Source organism: Salmo salar, chromosome ssa06 (assembly GCF_905237065.1).
Source record: "Salmo salar chromosome ssa06, Ssal_v3.1, whole genome shotgun sequence".
In the NCBI taxonomy this organism is placed as follows: domain Eukaryota; kingdom Metazoa; phylum Chordata; class Actinopteri; order Salmoniformes; family Salmonidae; genus Salmo; species Salmo salar.
The window spans coordinates 10,839,947-10,856,898 of NC_059447.1; the positions used below are offsets into that span (position 1 = coordinate 10,839,947).

Consider the following 16,952-nt stretch of genomic DNA (forward strand, 5'->3'; position numbering starts at 1 on the left):
AGCTAAATGCCTTCTATGCTCGCTTCGAGGAAAGCAACACTGAACCATGTATGAGAGCACCAGCTGTTCCAGATGACTGTGTGATCACGCTCTCCATAGCCGATGTGAGTAAGACCTTTTAACAGGTTAACATTCACAAGGACGCAGGGCCAGATGGATTACCAGGACGCACTCAGAGCATGCGCTGACCAACTGGCAAGTATCTTCACTGACATTTTCAATCTCTCCCTGACCCAGTCTATAATACATACATGTTTCAAGTAGACCACCATAGTCCCTGTGCCCAGAAGGCCTACATGACCATCGCCCCAGAGCACTCACATCGATAGCTGTGAAATTATTTTTGAAAGGCTGGTCTTGCTCACATCAACACCATCAATGATTTAGCACTAAGGTTAATCAGCAGTCTCACTATAAAACCTTTATTGTTAGAGACTCTACTGAGCTGCCAGGCCCTGATCCAACAAAACCATGTTTTGACTGACCCACATGCCCAAATATATACCCTCATACACAGTATAAATCAATCAAATTCAATCAAATTTATTTATAAAGCCCTTCTTACATCAGCTGATGTCACAAAGTGCTGTACAGAAACCCAGCCTAAAACCCCAAACAGCAAGCAATGCAGGTGTAGAAGCACGGTGGCTAGGAAAAACTCCCTAGAAAGGCCAGAACCTAGGAAGAAACCTAGAGAGGAACCAGGCTATGAGGGGTGGCCAGTCCTCTTCTGGCTGTGCCGGGTGGAGATTATAACAGAACATGGCCAAGATGTTCAAATGTTCATAGATGACCAGCAGGGTCAAATAATAATAATCACAGTGGTTGTCGAGGGTGCAACAGGTCAGCACCTCAGGAGTAAATGTCAGTTGGCTTTTCATAGCCGATCATTGAGAGTATCTCTACCGCTCCTGCTGTCTGTAGAGAGTTGAAAACAGCAGGTCTGGGACAGGTAGCACGTCCGGTGAACAGGTCAGTGTTTAGGGGGCAGTGACCTCTCCTCTCTCTTCCTCCTGGCTGGTTAGTGTGACTCACCATGCTGGTGCTTGGTCCTGGTGGTAAGTTTGGACCACAGTAAAACAAACAACTTGTCAGTGGTACAAAATGGCTGTGTTGCCAGTGGTGGCTGGGGGGTAGCTGGGGGTGCAGGCTCTAAAAGGGGCTCTTTGTGTCCCAGAAAAACATGGTCCTTGTCTCTCCTGGACCAGCCAAAGCCCTGTTGACTGACCCCTGACCCCTACAGGACCCCTGGACACTATAGGACCACTCTCAACACCACACTAAATACTAACGGGGCATTGCAAGGTAATGGTGTGAGATCACAGCAGGCTTGACCTCTCTTCCACTCCTTCCTCTCTCCTGTTTCTCACCCTCTCTGTCTATGCTTCCCTTCCTCTCTCCTGTTCCTCTCCCCCTCTCTTTCTCTCCATCCCTGTGAGTTCTAACAGGTCATTATCAAGTGATTATTTTACTGGATTTGGCCATCAGTGCTCCCACAAAAAATGCAGAGGAGGAGCAGTGGCAGTCAACCCGTGATGCCAGAGTCCAACAGTGATTTAACCTGGGATGACTCAGCAGAGCGTCAGTCTGGCACTGTGGGGTTAGGGACAGAAGTCACACACAGTGTACTGACTGAATGACTATTGGCTTAAACATCAGAACAAACCCTGAACACTCACACTGGCAGATCGATACACATTCTTACTAAACAGGGGACAATAATGACCTCTCGTCTCTCATTCTCCTGTCTACCTGTGCTTATGTAAGGCACTTTGTGACAACTGTTACTGTTAAATGGGCTATAATTGAATTTGATAGTGCTTTTAGCTTGGTCTTATATTACAATGGTCATGCTGTATTTTTATAATTGTATAAATAGTTTTCAGATGTTCCAATCACGACTGATGGACCTGGGCTATTCTCCTAACGGGACAGCTTCTCAGACACAGATTAAGACTAGTCCTGGACTGAAAAGATAGATCAATGGTGAATTGCCATCGAAACATAATTTTTTTGTCCAGGACTAGTCGGTGTCCGGGAAACCGCCCCTCAAAAGTATCAATAACTTGGGAATGGAATGTTGGGAATGGAATGTTGGGAATGGAATATTGGGAATGGAATGTTGGGAATGGAATGTTGGGAATGGAATATTGGGAATGGAATGTTGGGAATGGAATATTGGGAATGGAATGTTGGGAATGGAATGTTGGGAATGGAATATTGGGAATGGACTGTTGGGAATGGAATGTTGGGAATGGAATGTTGGGAATAGAATGTTGGGAATGGAATGTTGGGAATGGAACAAAAAGTTGAAAGAAACACGAATCAGAGAGGACAGTTACACATGGAGCAGTTCTCTGTGTTGTCTACCTGAGTCAGCCTTCTTGGTGTACTTCTTACTCTGGCCCCTGATGATGAGGATGAAGATGAGGAGGAGGATGAAGATTAGGCCCACCAGAGCGATGACCACCAGGAACCACCACTCTTCATAGAAGGGAGACACTTTCTGGGCTGGAGATGAGAGTCACAAGAGAGCTAGATAACAGACATCTGTACCAAGAGGAAGAACAAGTCACTAACTAAACCTATACTGTATGGGCTGGTTTCCCGGACCTAGATGGAGACAAGTACAGAGTTAAAATGTAAGTCAAATAGAAATTCCATTGGTTAAAATAGTTTTTAGTCCTGGAATAGGCTCAATCCAGGTCTGGGAAAGGCATCCATATGTATGTTGTAATATTCAGACATTTATTATAACTGAGCAAGCATAACTAACCAGAGATAGAGGGTGAAGGAGCACTGGGGGAGCCATAGCCGTAGTCGTTGACCCCAATGACCCGGAAGTCATAAGTAACCCCTTCTCTCAGCATGTCCAGGTTCAGTGTGTATGATGTCACTTCCTTTGGAATGTCTTTGATGAGGATATCCCACAGTCCTTCATCTAGAGGGGAGCAGGAAATACAGAGTGTTTGATTGAGCCTGCCTGGAGTCCCAGTAGGGTGGGTTTTGCACTTTCACACTATTCCACTGGTTCCATTGGTTCCATTGGTTCAGTTGCAACAGGCAAGCCTAAGGTCTAATATCCCTTGGACTCACCAGAGGGCCTGGCCTCAATGACGTAGCGTGTAATGGGAGCTCGGCCTGGGTCTCCACTGGTCCAGTGTAGGGTGAGGGCCGTGCCGTACCGGGAGATAAAGGGTTCACCTGGAGGGCCTGGGGCTCCTGGAGGGGAGGGGTGGGGAGAGGAGGGGAGGGGAGAGGATGGGAGGGGTGGAGACAGGAGGGGAGGAGGGGGGAGTGGTGAGGGGAGGGGAGAGGATGGGAGGGGTGGGGAGAGGAGGAGGGGGGAGTGGTGAGGGGAGAAAAGGGGATGGTTGGGATAGGAGAGGAGGGGAGGGGTGGGGAGAGGAGTGGATGGGTAGGGAGAGGAGGGAAGGGAAGGAGAGAGGAGGGGATGGGTAGGGAGAGGAGAGGAGGGGAGAGGATGGGAGGGGTGGAGACAGGAGGGGAGGGGTGGGGAGAGGAGTGGATGGGTAGGGAGAGGAGGGAAGGGAAGGGGAGAGGAGGGGAGGGGTGAGGAGTGGATGGGTAGGGAGAGGAGGGAAGGGAAGGGGAGAGGAGGGGATGGGTAGGGAGAGGAGAGGAGGGAAGGGGAGAGGAGGGGTGGAGTGAATTGGGTAGATGAGGGGAGCAGGGCAGGATATGTACATACTGTAAAACGACAAACAGAGCACTGACAAAGCCAGCAGTAGGGAGAAAACATTTTAAAACTTCTTTAATCAGGGAAGTACTAGCTGAACTTGTCCAATAAGAACACAGATCTTCATTTTCTGTGGCAAAACATCTCGCTATATTGTTCCCTACTGAACACGACCTATGACCAGCCAGGCTACCTTCCCCTGGTCCGGTAGTGATGTTAGCTGGACCAGAGATACTGTGTTACATACCTTCTCCTGGTCTGGTAGTGATGTTAGCTGGACCAGAGATACTGTGTTACACACCTTCTCCTGGTCTGGTAGTGATGTTAGCTGGACCAGAGATACTGTGTTACACACCTTCTCCTGGTCTGGTAGTGATGTTAGCTGGACCAGAGATACTGTGTTACACACCTTCTCCTGGTCCGTTGATTTAGCTGGACCAGAGATACTGTGTTACATACCTTCTCCTGGTCCGGTAGTGATGTTAGCTGGACCAGAGATACTGTGTTACACACCTTCTCCTGGTCCGTAGTTTTAGCTGGACCAGAGATACTGTGTTACACACCTTCTCCTGGTCCGGTAGTGATGTTAGCTGGACCAGAGATACTCTGTTACATACCTTCTCCTGGTCCGGTAGTGATGTTAGCTGGACCAGAGATACTGTGTTACATACCTTCTCCTGGTCTGGTAGTGATGATAGCTGGACCAGAGATACTGTGTTACACACCTTCTCCTGGTAGCTGGACCAGAGATACTGTGTTACACACCTTCTCCTGGCAGCTGGACCAGTGATACTGTGTTACATACCTTCTCCTGGTCCGGTAGTGATGATAGCTGGACCAGAGATACTGTATTACACACCTTCTCCTGGTAGCTGGACCAGAGATACTGTGTTACACACCTTCTCCTGGTAGGTGGACCAGAGATACTGTGTTACATACCTTCTCCTGGTCCGGTAGTGATGTTAGCTGGACCAGAGATACTGTGTTACACACCTTCTCCTGGTAGCTGGACCAGAGATACTGTGTTACACACCTTGTCCTGGTAGCTGGACCAGAGATACTGTGTTACACACCTTCTCCTGGTAGCTGGACCAGAGATATTGTGTTACACACCTTCTCCTGGTCCGGTAGTGATGTTAGCTGGACCAGAGATACTGTGTTACATACCTTCTCCTGGTCCGGTAGTGATGTTAGCTGGACCAGAGATACTGTGTTACACACCTTCTCCTGGTCCGGTAGTGATGTTAGCTGGACCAGAGATACTGTGTTACATACCTTCTCCTGGTCTGGTAGTGATGTTAGCTGGACCAGAGATACTGTGTTACACACCCTCTCCTGGTCCGGTAGTGATGTTAGCTGGACCAGAGATACTGTGTTACACACCTTCTCCTGGTCTGGTAGTGATGTTAGCTGGACCAGAGATACTGTGTTACACACCTTCTCCTGGTCCGGTAGTGATGTTAGCTGGACCAGAGATACTCTGTTACATACCTTCTCCTGGTCCGGTAGTGATGTTAGCTGGATCAGAGATACTGTGTTACATACCTTCTCCTGGTCCGGTAGTGATGTTAGCTGGACCAGAGATACTGTGTTACATACCTTCTCCTGGTCTGGTAGTGATGATAGCTGGACCAGAGATACTGTGTTACACACCTTCTCCTGGTAGCTGGACCAGAGATACTGTGTTACAGACCTTCTCCTGGCAGCTGGACCAGTGATACTGTGTTACATACCTTCTCCTGGTCCGGTAGTGATGATAGCTGGACCAGAGATACTGTATTACACACCTTCTCCTGGTAGCTGGACCAGAGATACTGTGTTACACACCTTCTCCTGGTAGCTGGACCAGAGATACTGTGTTACATACCTTCTCCTGGTCCGGTAGTGATGTTAGCTGGACCAGAGATACTGTGTTACACACCTTCTCCTGGTAGCTGGACCAGAGATACTGTGTTACACACCTTGTCCTGGTAGCTGGACCAGAGATACTGTGTTACACACCTTCTCCTGGTAGCTGGACCAGAGATACTGTGTTACACACCTTCTCCTGGTCCGGTAGTGATGTTAGCTGGACCAGAGATACTGTGTTACACACCTTCTCCTGGTCCGGTAGTGATGTTAGCTGGACCAGAGATACTGTGTTACACACCTTCTCCTGGTAGCTGGACCAGAGATACTGTGTTACATACCTTCTCCTGGTCCGGTAGTGATGATAGCTGGACCAGAGATACTGTGTTACACACCTTCTCCTGGTCCATTAGTGATGTTAGCTGGACCAGAGATACTGTGTTACATACCTTCTCCTGGTCCGGTAGTGATGTTAGCTGGACCAGAGATACTGTGTTACAGACCTTCTCCTGGTAGCTGGACCAGAGATACTGTGTTACACACCTTCTCCTGGTAGCTGGACCAGAGATACTGTGTTACACACCTTCTCCTGGTCTGGTAGTGATCTTAGCTGGACCAGAGATACTGTGTTACACACATTCTCCTGGTAGCTGGACCAGAGATACTGTGTTACACACCTTCTCCTGGTAGCTGGACCAGAGATATTGTGTTACACACCTTCTCCTGGTCCGGTAGTGATGTTAGCTGGACCAGAGATACTGTGTTACATACCTTCTCCTGGTCTGGTAGTGATGTTAGCTGGACCAGAGATACTGTGTTACACACCTTCTCCTGGTAGCTGGACCAGCGATACTGTGTTACACACCTTCTCCTGGTCCGGTAGTGATGATAGCTGGACCAGAGATACTGTGTTACACACCTTCTCCTGGTCCGGTAGTGATGTTAGCTGGACCAGAGATACTCTGTAACATACCTTCTCCTGGTAGCTGGACCAGAGATACTGTGTTACACACCTTCTCCTGGTCCGGTAGTGATGTTAGCTGGACCAGAGATACTGTGTTACTACACACCTTCTCCTGTTCCGGTAGTGATGTTAGCTGGACCAGAGATACTGTGTTACACACCTTCTCCTGGTCCGGTAGTGATGTTAGCTGGACCAGAGATACTGTGTTACACACCTTTTCCTGGTAGCTGGACCAGAGATACTGTGTTACACACCATCTCCTGGTAGCTGGACCAGAGATACTGTGTTACACACCTTCTCCTGGTCTGGTAGTGATGTTAGCTGGACCAGAGATACTGTGTTACACACCTTCTCCTGGTAGCTGGACCAGAGATACTGTGTTACATACCTTCTCCTGGTCCGGTAGTGATGTTAGCTGGACCAGAGATACTGTGTTACACACCTTCTCCTGGTAGCTGGACCAGAGATACTGTGTTACACACCTTCTCCTGGTCTGGTAGTGATGTTAGCTGGACCAGAGATACTGTGTTACACACCTTCTCCTGGTAGCTGGACCAGAGATACTGTGTTACATACCTTCTCCTGGTCCGGTAGTGATGTTAGCTGGACCAGAGATACTGTGTTACACACCTTCTCCTGGTCTGGTAGTGATGTTAGCTGGACCAGAGATACTGTGTTACATACCTTCTCCTGGTCTGGTAGTGATGTTAGCTGGACCAGAGATACTGTGTTACATACCTTCTCCTGGTCTGGTAGTGATGTTAGCTGGACCAGTGATACTGTGTTACATACCTTCTCCTGGTCTGGTAGTGATGTTAGCTGGACCAGAGATACTGTGTTACATACCTTCTCCTGGTCCGGTAGTGATGTTAGCCTCCACCTCCGGCCCGTAGGTGAGTGTCTTGGCTCGGATCCTGAAGTTATAGGTCACCCCGTCAGCCAGGTCCTTAATCTTCATCCACAGGGGGGTGCTGCCCTTCACGTCCACTGTGACTATCTTACTAACACCTGGAATGGAGCGGAGAGGAGACAGAGAGGAGTCAGTATAGAGATACAGGCTGGAGATACTGGAGGCTAGAAGCTACACAACATACGCTAAATATACAGTGTCTTCGGAAAGTATTCAGACCCCTTGAATTCTTCCACATTTTTTTACGTCATAGCCTTTTTATAAAATGTATTAAATAAAAAAGAATCCTCAGCAATCTACACACAATACCCCATAATGACAATGCGAAAACAAGTTTAGATATTTTTGCAAATTCATAAAAAATAAAAAATACTGAAATACCTTATATTCATAAGTATTCTAACCCTTTGCTGTGACACTCGAAATTCAGCTCAGGTGCATCCTGTTTCCATTGATCATCCTTGAGATGTTCCTACAACTTGATTTGAGTCAACCTGTGGTAAATTCAATTGACTGGACATGATTTAGAAAGGCACACACCTGTCTATATAAGGTCCCACTGTTGACAATGCATGTCAGAGCAAAAACCAAGCCTTGAGGTCAAAGGAATTGTCTGTAGAGCTCTGAGACAGGATTGGGTCGAGGCAGGGATCTGGGGAAGGGTACCAAAACATTTCTGGAGCATTGAAGGTCCCCCAGAACACAGTTGCCTCTATTATTCTTAAATGGAAGAAGTTTGGAACCACCGAGACTCTGTCTAGAGCTGGCCGCCCAGGCAAACTGAGCAATCGGGGGAGAAGGGCCTTGGTCAGGGAGGTGACCAAAAACCCGACGGTCAGAGCTCTAGAGTTCCTTTGTGGAGATGGGAGAACCTTTCAGAAGGACAACCATCTTTGCAGCACTCCAGAGTGGCCAGACAGAAGCCATTCATCAGTAAAAGGCACATGAAAGTCTGCTTGGAGTTTGCCAAAAGGCACCTAAAGACTCTTAGACCATGAGGAACAAGATTCTCTGGTCTGATGAAATCAAGATTTGCCTGAATGCCAAGAGTCAAATCTAGAGGAAACCTGGCACCATCCCTACGGTGAAGCATGGTGGTGGCAGCATCATGCTGTGGGGATGTTTTTCATCGGTAGTGACTGGGAGACTAGTCAGGATCGAGGTAAAGATGAACGGAGCAAAGTACAGAGAGATCCTTGATGAAAACCTGTTTCAGAGCGCTCACGACCTCAGACTGGGGCGAAGGTTCACCTTCCAACAGGACAATGACCCTAAGCACACAGCCAAGACAACACAGGAGTGGCTTCGGGACAAGTCTCTGAATGTCCTTGAGTGGCCCAGCCAGAGCCCAGACTTGAACCGGATCTAACATCTCTGGACATCTGAAAATAGCCCCATCCAAACAGACAGAGCTTGAGAGGATCTGCAGAGAAGAATGAGAGAAACTCCCCAAATACAGGTGTGCCAAGCTGGTAGCATCATACCCAAGAAGACTCGAGGCTGTAATCGCTGCCAAAGGTGCTTCAACAAAGTACTGAGTAAAGGGTCTGAATACTTATGTAACTGTGATATTTCAGTTGTATATATTCAATATATTTACAAAAATGTCTAAAATCTGTTGTTGCTTTGGGTATTGTGTGTTGATTAATGAGTGAAAAAAAAACTATTTAATCAATTTTAGAATAAGGCTGTAATGTAACAAATGTGGAAAAAGTCAAAGGGTCTGAATACTTTCTGAATGCACTAGGCCACACACCACTATACATGGACAGACAAGCAGACCTTTGCACACACTCAAGGACACGCAAAACACATTAACACAAGGACACACAACCTACATATCACACTTTTCCACCTCCCTACTGACAGTTCATGGTAGCACCTTTCCACCTCCCTGCTGTCAGTTCATGGTAGCACCTTTCCACCTCCCTACTGACAGTTCATGGTAGCACCTTTCCACCTCCATACTGACAGTTCATGGTAGCACCTTTCCACTGCCCTACTGACAGTTCATGGTAGCACCTTTCCACCTCCCTGCTGACAGTTCATGGTAGCACCTTTCCACCTCCCTACTGACAGTTCATGGTAGAACCTTTCCACCTCCCTACTGACAGTTCATGGTAGCACATTTCCCCCTCCCTACTGACAGTTCATGATAGCACCTTTCCACCTCCCTACTGACAGTTCATGGTAGGACCTTTCCAACTCCCTGCTGACAGTTCATGGTAGCACCTTTCCACCTCCCTACTGACAGTTCATGGTAGCACCTTTCCACCTCCATACTGACAGTTCATGGTAGCACCTTTCCACCTCCCTACTGACAGTTCATGGTAGCACCTTTCTACCTCCCTACTGACAGTTTGTGGTAGCACCTTTCCACCGCCCTACTGACAGTTCATGGTAGCACCTTTCCACCTCCATACTGACAGTTCGTGGTAGCACCTTTCCACCTCCCTACTGACAGTTCATGGTAGCACCTTTCCACCTCCCTACTGACAGTTCATGGTAGCACCTTTCCACCTCCCTACTGACAGTTCATGGTAGCACCTTTCCATCTCCCTGCTGTCAGTTCATGGTAGCACCTTTCCACCTCCCTGCTGACAGTTCATGGTAGCACCTTTCTACCTCCCTACTGACAGTTCATGGTAGCACCTTTCCACCTCCCTACTGACAGTTCATGGTAGCACCTTTCCACCTCCCTACTGACAGTTCATGGTAGCACCTTTCCACCTCCCTACTGACAGTTCGTGGTAGCACCTTTCCACCTCCCTACTGACAGTTCATGGTAGCACCTTTCCACCTCCCTACTGACAGTTCATGGTAGGACCTTTCCACCTCCCTACTGACAGTTCATGGTAGCACCATTCCACCGCCCTACTGACAGTTCATGGTAGCACCTTTCCACCTCCATACTGACAGTTCATGGTAGCACCTTTCCACCTCCCTACTGACAGTTCATGGTAGCACCTTTCCAACTCCCCTACTGACAGTTCATGGTAGCACCTTTCCACCTCCCTACTGACAGTTCATGGTAGCACCTTTCCATCTCCCTGCTGTCAGTTCATGGTAGCACCTTTCCACCTCCCCTGCTGACAGTTCATGGTAGCACCTTTCCACCTCCCCTACTGACAGTTCATGGTAGCACCTTTCTACCTCCCCTACTGACAGTTCATGGTAGCACCTTTCTACCTCCCTACTGACAGTTCATGGTAGCACCTTTCCCCCTCCCTGCTGACAGTTCATGGTAGCACCTTTCTACCTCCCTACTGACAGTTCATGGTATCACCTTTCCACCTCCCTGCTGACAGTTCATGGTAGCACCTTTCCACCTCCCTGCTGACAGTTCATGGTAGCACCTTTCCACCTCCCTACTGACAGTTCATGGTAGCACCTTTCTACCTCCCTACTGACAGTTCATGGTAGCACCTTTCCACCTCCCTACTGACAGTTCATGGTAGCACCTTTCCACCTCCCTACTGACAGTTCATGGTAGGACCTTTCCACCTCCCTACTGACAGTTCATGGTAGCACCTTTCCACCGCCCTACTGACAGTTCATGGTAGCACCTTTCCACCTCCATACTGACAGTTCATGGTAGCACCTTTCCACCTCCCTACTGACAGTTCATGGTAGCACCTTTCCAACTCCCTACTGACAGTTCATGGTAGCACCTTTCCACCTCCCTACTGACAGTTCATGGTAGCACCTTTCCATCTCCCTGCTGTCAGTTCATGGTAGCACCTTTCCACCTCCCTGCTGACAGTTCATGGTAGCACCTTTCCACCTCCCTACTGACAGTTCATGGTAGCACCTTTCTACCTCCCTACTGACAGTTCATGGTAGCACCTTTCTACCTCCCTACTGACAGTTCATGGTAGCACCTTTCCCCCTCCCTGCTGACAGTTCATGGTAGCACCTTTCTACCTCCCTACTGACAGTTCATGGTATCACCTTTCCACCTCCCTGCTGACAGTTCATGGTAGCACCTTTCCACCTCCCTGCTGACAGTTCATGGTAGCACCTTTCCACCTCCCTACTGACAGTTCATGGTAGCACCTTTCTACCTCCCTACTGACAGTTCATGGTAGCACCTTTCCACCTCCCTAGTGACAGTTCATGGTAGCACCTTTCCACCTCCCTACTGACAGTTCATGGTAGCACCTTTCCACCTCCCTACTGACAGTTCGTGGTAGCACCTTTCCACCTCCCTACTGACAGTTCATGGTAGCACCTTTCCACCTCCCTACTGACAGTTCATGGTAAATGAGCGTGAGTGTCCCTAATAAACAGATGTGACCTATCACTGCACCCCTCCAGATAGAGAGACATGTTCCTCCACCATCCCAGATCCTGCTGTGCCTCTTTCTCTCCCACAAGGCCGACTGCTCTAGGGGCCAGATAGAACCCATTAGTGGCCAACAGGCCTGGGACCACAGAGGTTCTCTACCTCCCATTCCCAAACCATCACCCCTGTCTGTTCCTAATTACTAAGGAATCTGGAGACCCAAACACACATACCAGCTATTAGCTGCGTTTTCTCTCAACAGGAGAGAGAGGAAGTTGTAAACAAGCTGACTGCATGTGGCCACAGGGTCGGCATAGACCTACCCAGCTGTAACAGATTAGGACACCAATCTAAGACCATGAAAGTGGTGGTGCTAGCTTATGACTGTAAATCATCTCACAGACTGATAGTAAACTATCTAGCTATCTGGGTAGTTTAAAGGCATAACAAAGTAACTAACAGCCTTCCAGCCTTCCAGGCTCCAGAGGTTCTCACCGTCCATGGGTGTGTGAGTGTGTGTTTGTGTGTGTTTGTTTGTTTGTCTGTGTGTACATGTTTGCGTGCGTGTGTGTGAGTGTGTGTGTGTGTATATGTAAGTGTGTGTTTCTCACCATCCATGAGCCTGTGTGTGTGTGTGTGTGTGTGTGTGTGTGTGTGTGTGTGTGTGTGTGCATAAGTTCATGTGTGTGTGTGTTTTCTCACTATCAACACTCGTGTGTGTGTGCGTGTGTGTTTGTGTCTCACCATCCATGAGACTGTGTGTGTGAGTGTCTGTGCGCATGCGTTCATGTGTGTGTGTGTGTTTTCTCACTATCAACACGCGTGTGTGTGTGTGTGTCTCACCATCAACAGGTGTGTGTGTGTGTCTCACCATCAACAGGTGTGTGTGTGTGTCTCACCATCAACAGGTGTGTGTGTGTGTCTCACCATCAACAGGTGTGTGTGTGTGTCCCCATGCGTGTGTGTGTGTGTGTGTGTGTGTGTGTGTGTGTGTGTGTGTGTGTGTGTGTGTGTGTGTGTGTGTGTGTGTGTGTGTGTGTGTGTGTGTGTGTGTGTGTGTGTGTCTCACCATCAACAGGTGTGTGTGTGTGTCTCACCATCAACAGGTGTGTGTGTGTGTCTCACTTTCAACAGGTGTGTGTGTGTCTCACCATCAACAGGTGTGTGTGTGTGTCTCACCATCAACAAGTGTGTGTGTGTCGTACCATCAACAGGTGTGTGTGTGTCTCACCATCAACAGGTGTGTGTGTGTGTGTGTTCTCACCATCAACAGGTGTGTGTGTGTGTGTGTGTCTCACCATCAACAGGTGTGCAGGGCTCGTAGACCAGGCGGTAGCCCTCGATGATGCCGTTGGCCTGGCCTGGCTCTCCCCACGACATGTTGACTGACGTGGTGGTCAGCTCACTGAAGTGGAGGAAGCTGGGTCTACTGGGGGCTGGAGAGGAGGAGGAGGGGGAGAGGGAGGAGAGGGAGGAGAGAGGGGAGGAGATAGAGAGGGAAAGAGAGACACAGGAGAGGGAGAGGAGAGGGAATGAGAGAGAGAGAAAGAGAGCCATGGTTAGGGAAGGACACTTAGGCTGGCACACCATGGTCCTGTCAGGTCCTAGATCACGTGACAACTCCCTCCATCCGGGATATGCTGTTGTACAAGTCAAACACACTACTGAAAGCCTTATCTGGAAAGCCACTATGTGATTGAGTTTAGTCCATATCCTGGCAGTCTGCTTCATTCATCAAAGTCATTATACTGAAGCAATACTAGTATTATTCTTGGGGACTGGGAATGATACAATCATCCATTCATCCCCTGACCTTCCAGAAGTTATGTGAGAATTCTGCATTAAATTGCCAAGGCTTGGGTTGGCTCCTCTCCCAGTTACCCTGCAGAGCAGAGAGGAGTGGGGAGCCAGAATATTCTGCAGTCTCTCTGTTTTAACTCCAGAGCCCTGCAGAGCAGAGAGGAGCAGGGAGCCAGAATATTCTGTGGTCTCCTCAGTACTTCATCCCCTCTGCCTCTCTCTGCAATGTCACAGTCCTTCAAGAGGCCGGGTGGCCAGGCTGGCTGCGGGAAACACCAGAGGAATTCATTCTGTAAACTGATTCCCCTCTAGAAACCACAGAGGATGTTTTAGTGTGTTTGTCTGCAGGGGGGTGACTGACTGAACACAGGCCTCTTTGTGTCTGTCAGTAGTGTGGCTGGACCTGGGTCAGAACAACCCAATCCACATGTGTCCCCCTCACTCTACAGTACTAGAGTTGAATGGCGAGAACACGGTTACTGAGATTTACCGAGGGCTAAAATCAAATCAAATCAAATGTTATTTGTCACATGCGCCGAATACAACAGGTGTAGACTTTACCGTGAAATGATTACTGACAAGCCCTTAACCAACAATGCAGTTCTCTCTATTTACCGCCCAAAACCACTCCATTTTCCCAGGATAAATAACTGCGAGAAACCAGTAAATTATAATAAATCATTTACATGAACAGCATGACGTGAAATGGAACTGTTTAATGATATGCGTTGTCTAAATCTGGATTGTCTACGGCCTTCTCTCTGGTCACTGCATGATGACTCATCAACGCTCAGGCTGGGGACCGGCAGCCCATCTCAGTACGTAGACCTATCATCTCATGGTAACCTTTTGTTCTTGTGACAGGTAGGCCTACATTTGCTGCAGCACAGCCTACGCTACAGTAATATAATGACCGAATGCGTGTCTAATTTACCCATGTCCATCTGGCTTTCAGGGGTCAGCTTATGTTTTAATTGTAAAGATGTTTATTTTTTTTGCAGCTGCAGTTTTAAAACCCTCCTATATAGTTGCTTTAGATCAGTGTATGAGACAGCACACTCTCACTGTCTTTCACTATCAAACAATTCCATTCAAATGGCATCTAAAGTACAGAATCCTGTTCTAGATTGATATATAGGCCCATATACAGATGGCCTAGCCTACGTCTTTCAGGAAATACATTTAGCCTCATATTTAGCTAATGAATGATGGGTGATGCATCATGAGCTTCTAACTTATAGCCTCGGTGTCTTGTGCAAAACGCACACACCTGTGCTCCGCTGGCCTGTCTCCTTAAACGCTCCTTACTGTAGCTCTTGGAGTCCTATGCAGGAAAAACTAGACTAGCTTGCTGGACATCCTTTTGTAGCATTTCTTATACCAATAGACTATTCTAAGAGGGACGCAAAACTCTTGTTTTCTGAATGTTAAATACAGCAGCCATAGAACTCACTGGTAGTCTGAAAGAAGAACAGCCAGTAGAACTCACTGGTAGTCTGAAAGAAGAACAGCCAGTAGAACTCACTGGTAGTCTGAAAGAAGAACAGCCAGTAGAACTCACTGGTCGTCTGAAAGAAGAACAGCCAGTATAACTCACTGGTCGTCTGAAAGAAGAGCAGCCAGTAGAACTCACTGGTAGTCTGAAAGAAGAGCAGCCAGTAGAACTCACTGGTAGTCTGAAAGAAGAACAGCCAGTAGAACTCACTGGTAGTCTGAAAGAAGAGCAGCCAGTAGAAGTCACTGGTCGTCTGAAAGAAGAGCAGCCAGTAGAACTCACTGGTAGTCTGAAAGAAGAGCAGCCAGTAGAACTCACTGGTAGTCTGAAAGAAGAGCAGCCAGTAGAACTCACTGGTAGTCTGAAAGAAGAGCAGCCAGTAGAACTCACTGGTAGTCTAATAGAAGAACAGCCAGTAGAACGCACTGGTAGTCTGAAAGAAGAACAGCCAGTAGAACTCACTGGTAGTCTGATAGAAGAACAGCCAGTAGAACTCACTGGTCGTCTGAAAGAAGAACAGCCAATAGAACTCACTGGTCGTATGAAAGAAGAGCAGCCAGTAGAAGTCACTGGTCGTCTGAAAGAAGAACAGCCAGTAGAACTCACTGGTAGTCTGAAAGAAGAGCAGCCAGTAGAACTCACTGGTCGTCTGAAAGAAGAGCAGTCAGTAGAACTCACTGGCCGTCTGAAAGAAGAGCAGCCAGTAGAACTCACTGGTAGTCTGAAAGAAGAGCAGTCAGTAGAACTCACTGGTAGTCTGAAAGAAGAACAGCCAGTAGAACTCACTGGTAGTCTGAAAGAAGAGCAGCCAGTAGAACTCACTGGTAGTCTGAAAGAAGAGCAGTCAGTAGAACTCACTGGTAGTCTGAAAGAAGAGCAGTCAGTAGAACTCACTGGCCGTCTGAAAGAAGAGCAGCCAGTAGAACTCACTGGTAGTCTGAAAGAAGAGCAGTCAGTAGAACTCACTGGTAGTCTGAAAGAAGAGCAGCCAGTAGAACTCACTGGCCGTCTGAAAGAAGAGCAGCCAGTATAATTCACTGGTAGTCTGAAAGAAGAGCAGCCAGTATAATTCACTGGTAGTCTGAAAGAAGAGCAGCCAGTATAATTCACTGGTAGTCTGAAAGAAGAGCAGCCAGTATAATTCACTGGTAGTCTGAAAGAAGAGCAGCCAGTATAACTCACTGGTAGTCTGAAAGAAGAGCAGCCAGTAGAACTCACTGGTAGTCTGAAAGAAGAGCAGCCAGTAGAACTCACTGGTAGTCTGAAAGAAGAGCAGCCAGTAGAACTCACTGGTAGTCTGAAAGAAGAGCAGCCAGTATAACTCACTGGTAGTCTGAAAGAAGAACAGTCAGTAGAACTCACTGGCCGTCTGAAAGAAGAGCAGCCAGTAGAACTCACTGGTAGTCTGAAAGAAGAGCAGTCAGTAGAACTCACTGGTAGTCTGAAAGAAGAGCAGCCAGTAGAACTCACTGGCCGTCTGAAAGAAGAGCAGCCAGTATAATTCACTGGTAGTCTGAAAGAAGAGCAGCCAGTATAATTCACTGGTAGTCTGAAAGAAGAGCAGCCAGTATAATTCACTGGTAGTCTGAAAGAAGAGCAGCCAGTAGAACTCACTGGTAGTCTGAAAGAAGAGCAGCCAGTAGAACTCACTGGTAGTCTGAAAGAAGAGCAGCCAGTAGAACTCACTGGTAGTCTGAAAGAAGAGCAGCCAGTAGAACTCACTGGTAGTCTGAAAGAAGAGCAGCCAGTATAATTCACTGGTAGTCTGAAAGAAGAGCAGCCAGTAGAACTCACTGGTCGTCTGAAAGAAGAGTGAACGTGTGATGGCGGGAGGCTGTAGTAGTTATTTATTCAGACCCATAACCAACCACTCATTCTTCATGAAGAGAAGTGAAAGCCCTCTGCATCTCATTCTAGTCCTGCATTATTCAAGGATGTGATTAGAAGGAT

The 16,952-nt window shown here is 48.0% G+C and overlaps 1 protein-coding gene across 1 annotated transcript in view; it reads right to left on the reverse strand.

Annotated features, from left to right (window-relative positions):
• Positions 1-16,952, reverse strand: part of LOC106594110 (protein sidekick-2) — a 416,824-nt gene that overhangs the window by 16,134 nt on the left and 383,738 nt on the right. Inside the window, exons 38-42 of the mRNA XM_045719726.1 lie at positions 13,006-13,143; positions 7,359-7,520; positions 3,097-3,222; positions 2,777-2,941; positions 2,371-2,511 (exon numbers count right to left, since the gene is read on the reverse strand). Of these exons, the coding sequence (XP_045575682.1) occupies positions 2,371-2,511; positions 2,777-2,941; positions 3,097-3,222; positions 7,359-7,520; positions 13,006-13,143 (732 nt within the window). The remainder of the gene's footprint in view (positions 1-2,370; positions 2,512-2,776; positions 2,942-3,096; positions 3,223-7,358; positions 7,521-13,005; positions 13,144-16,952) is intronic.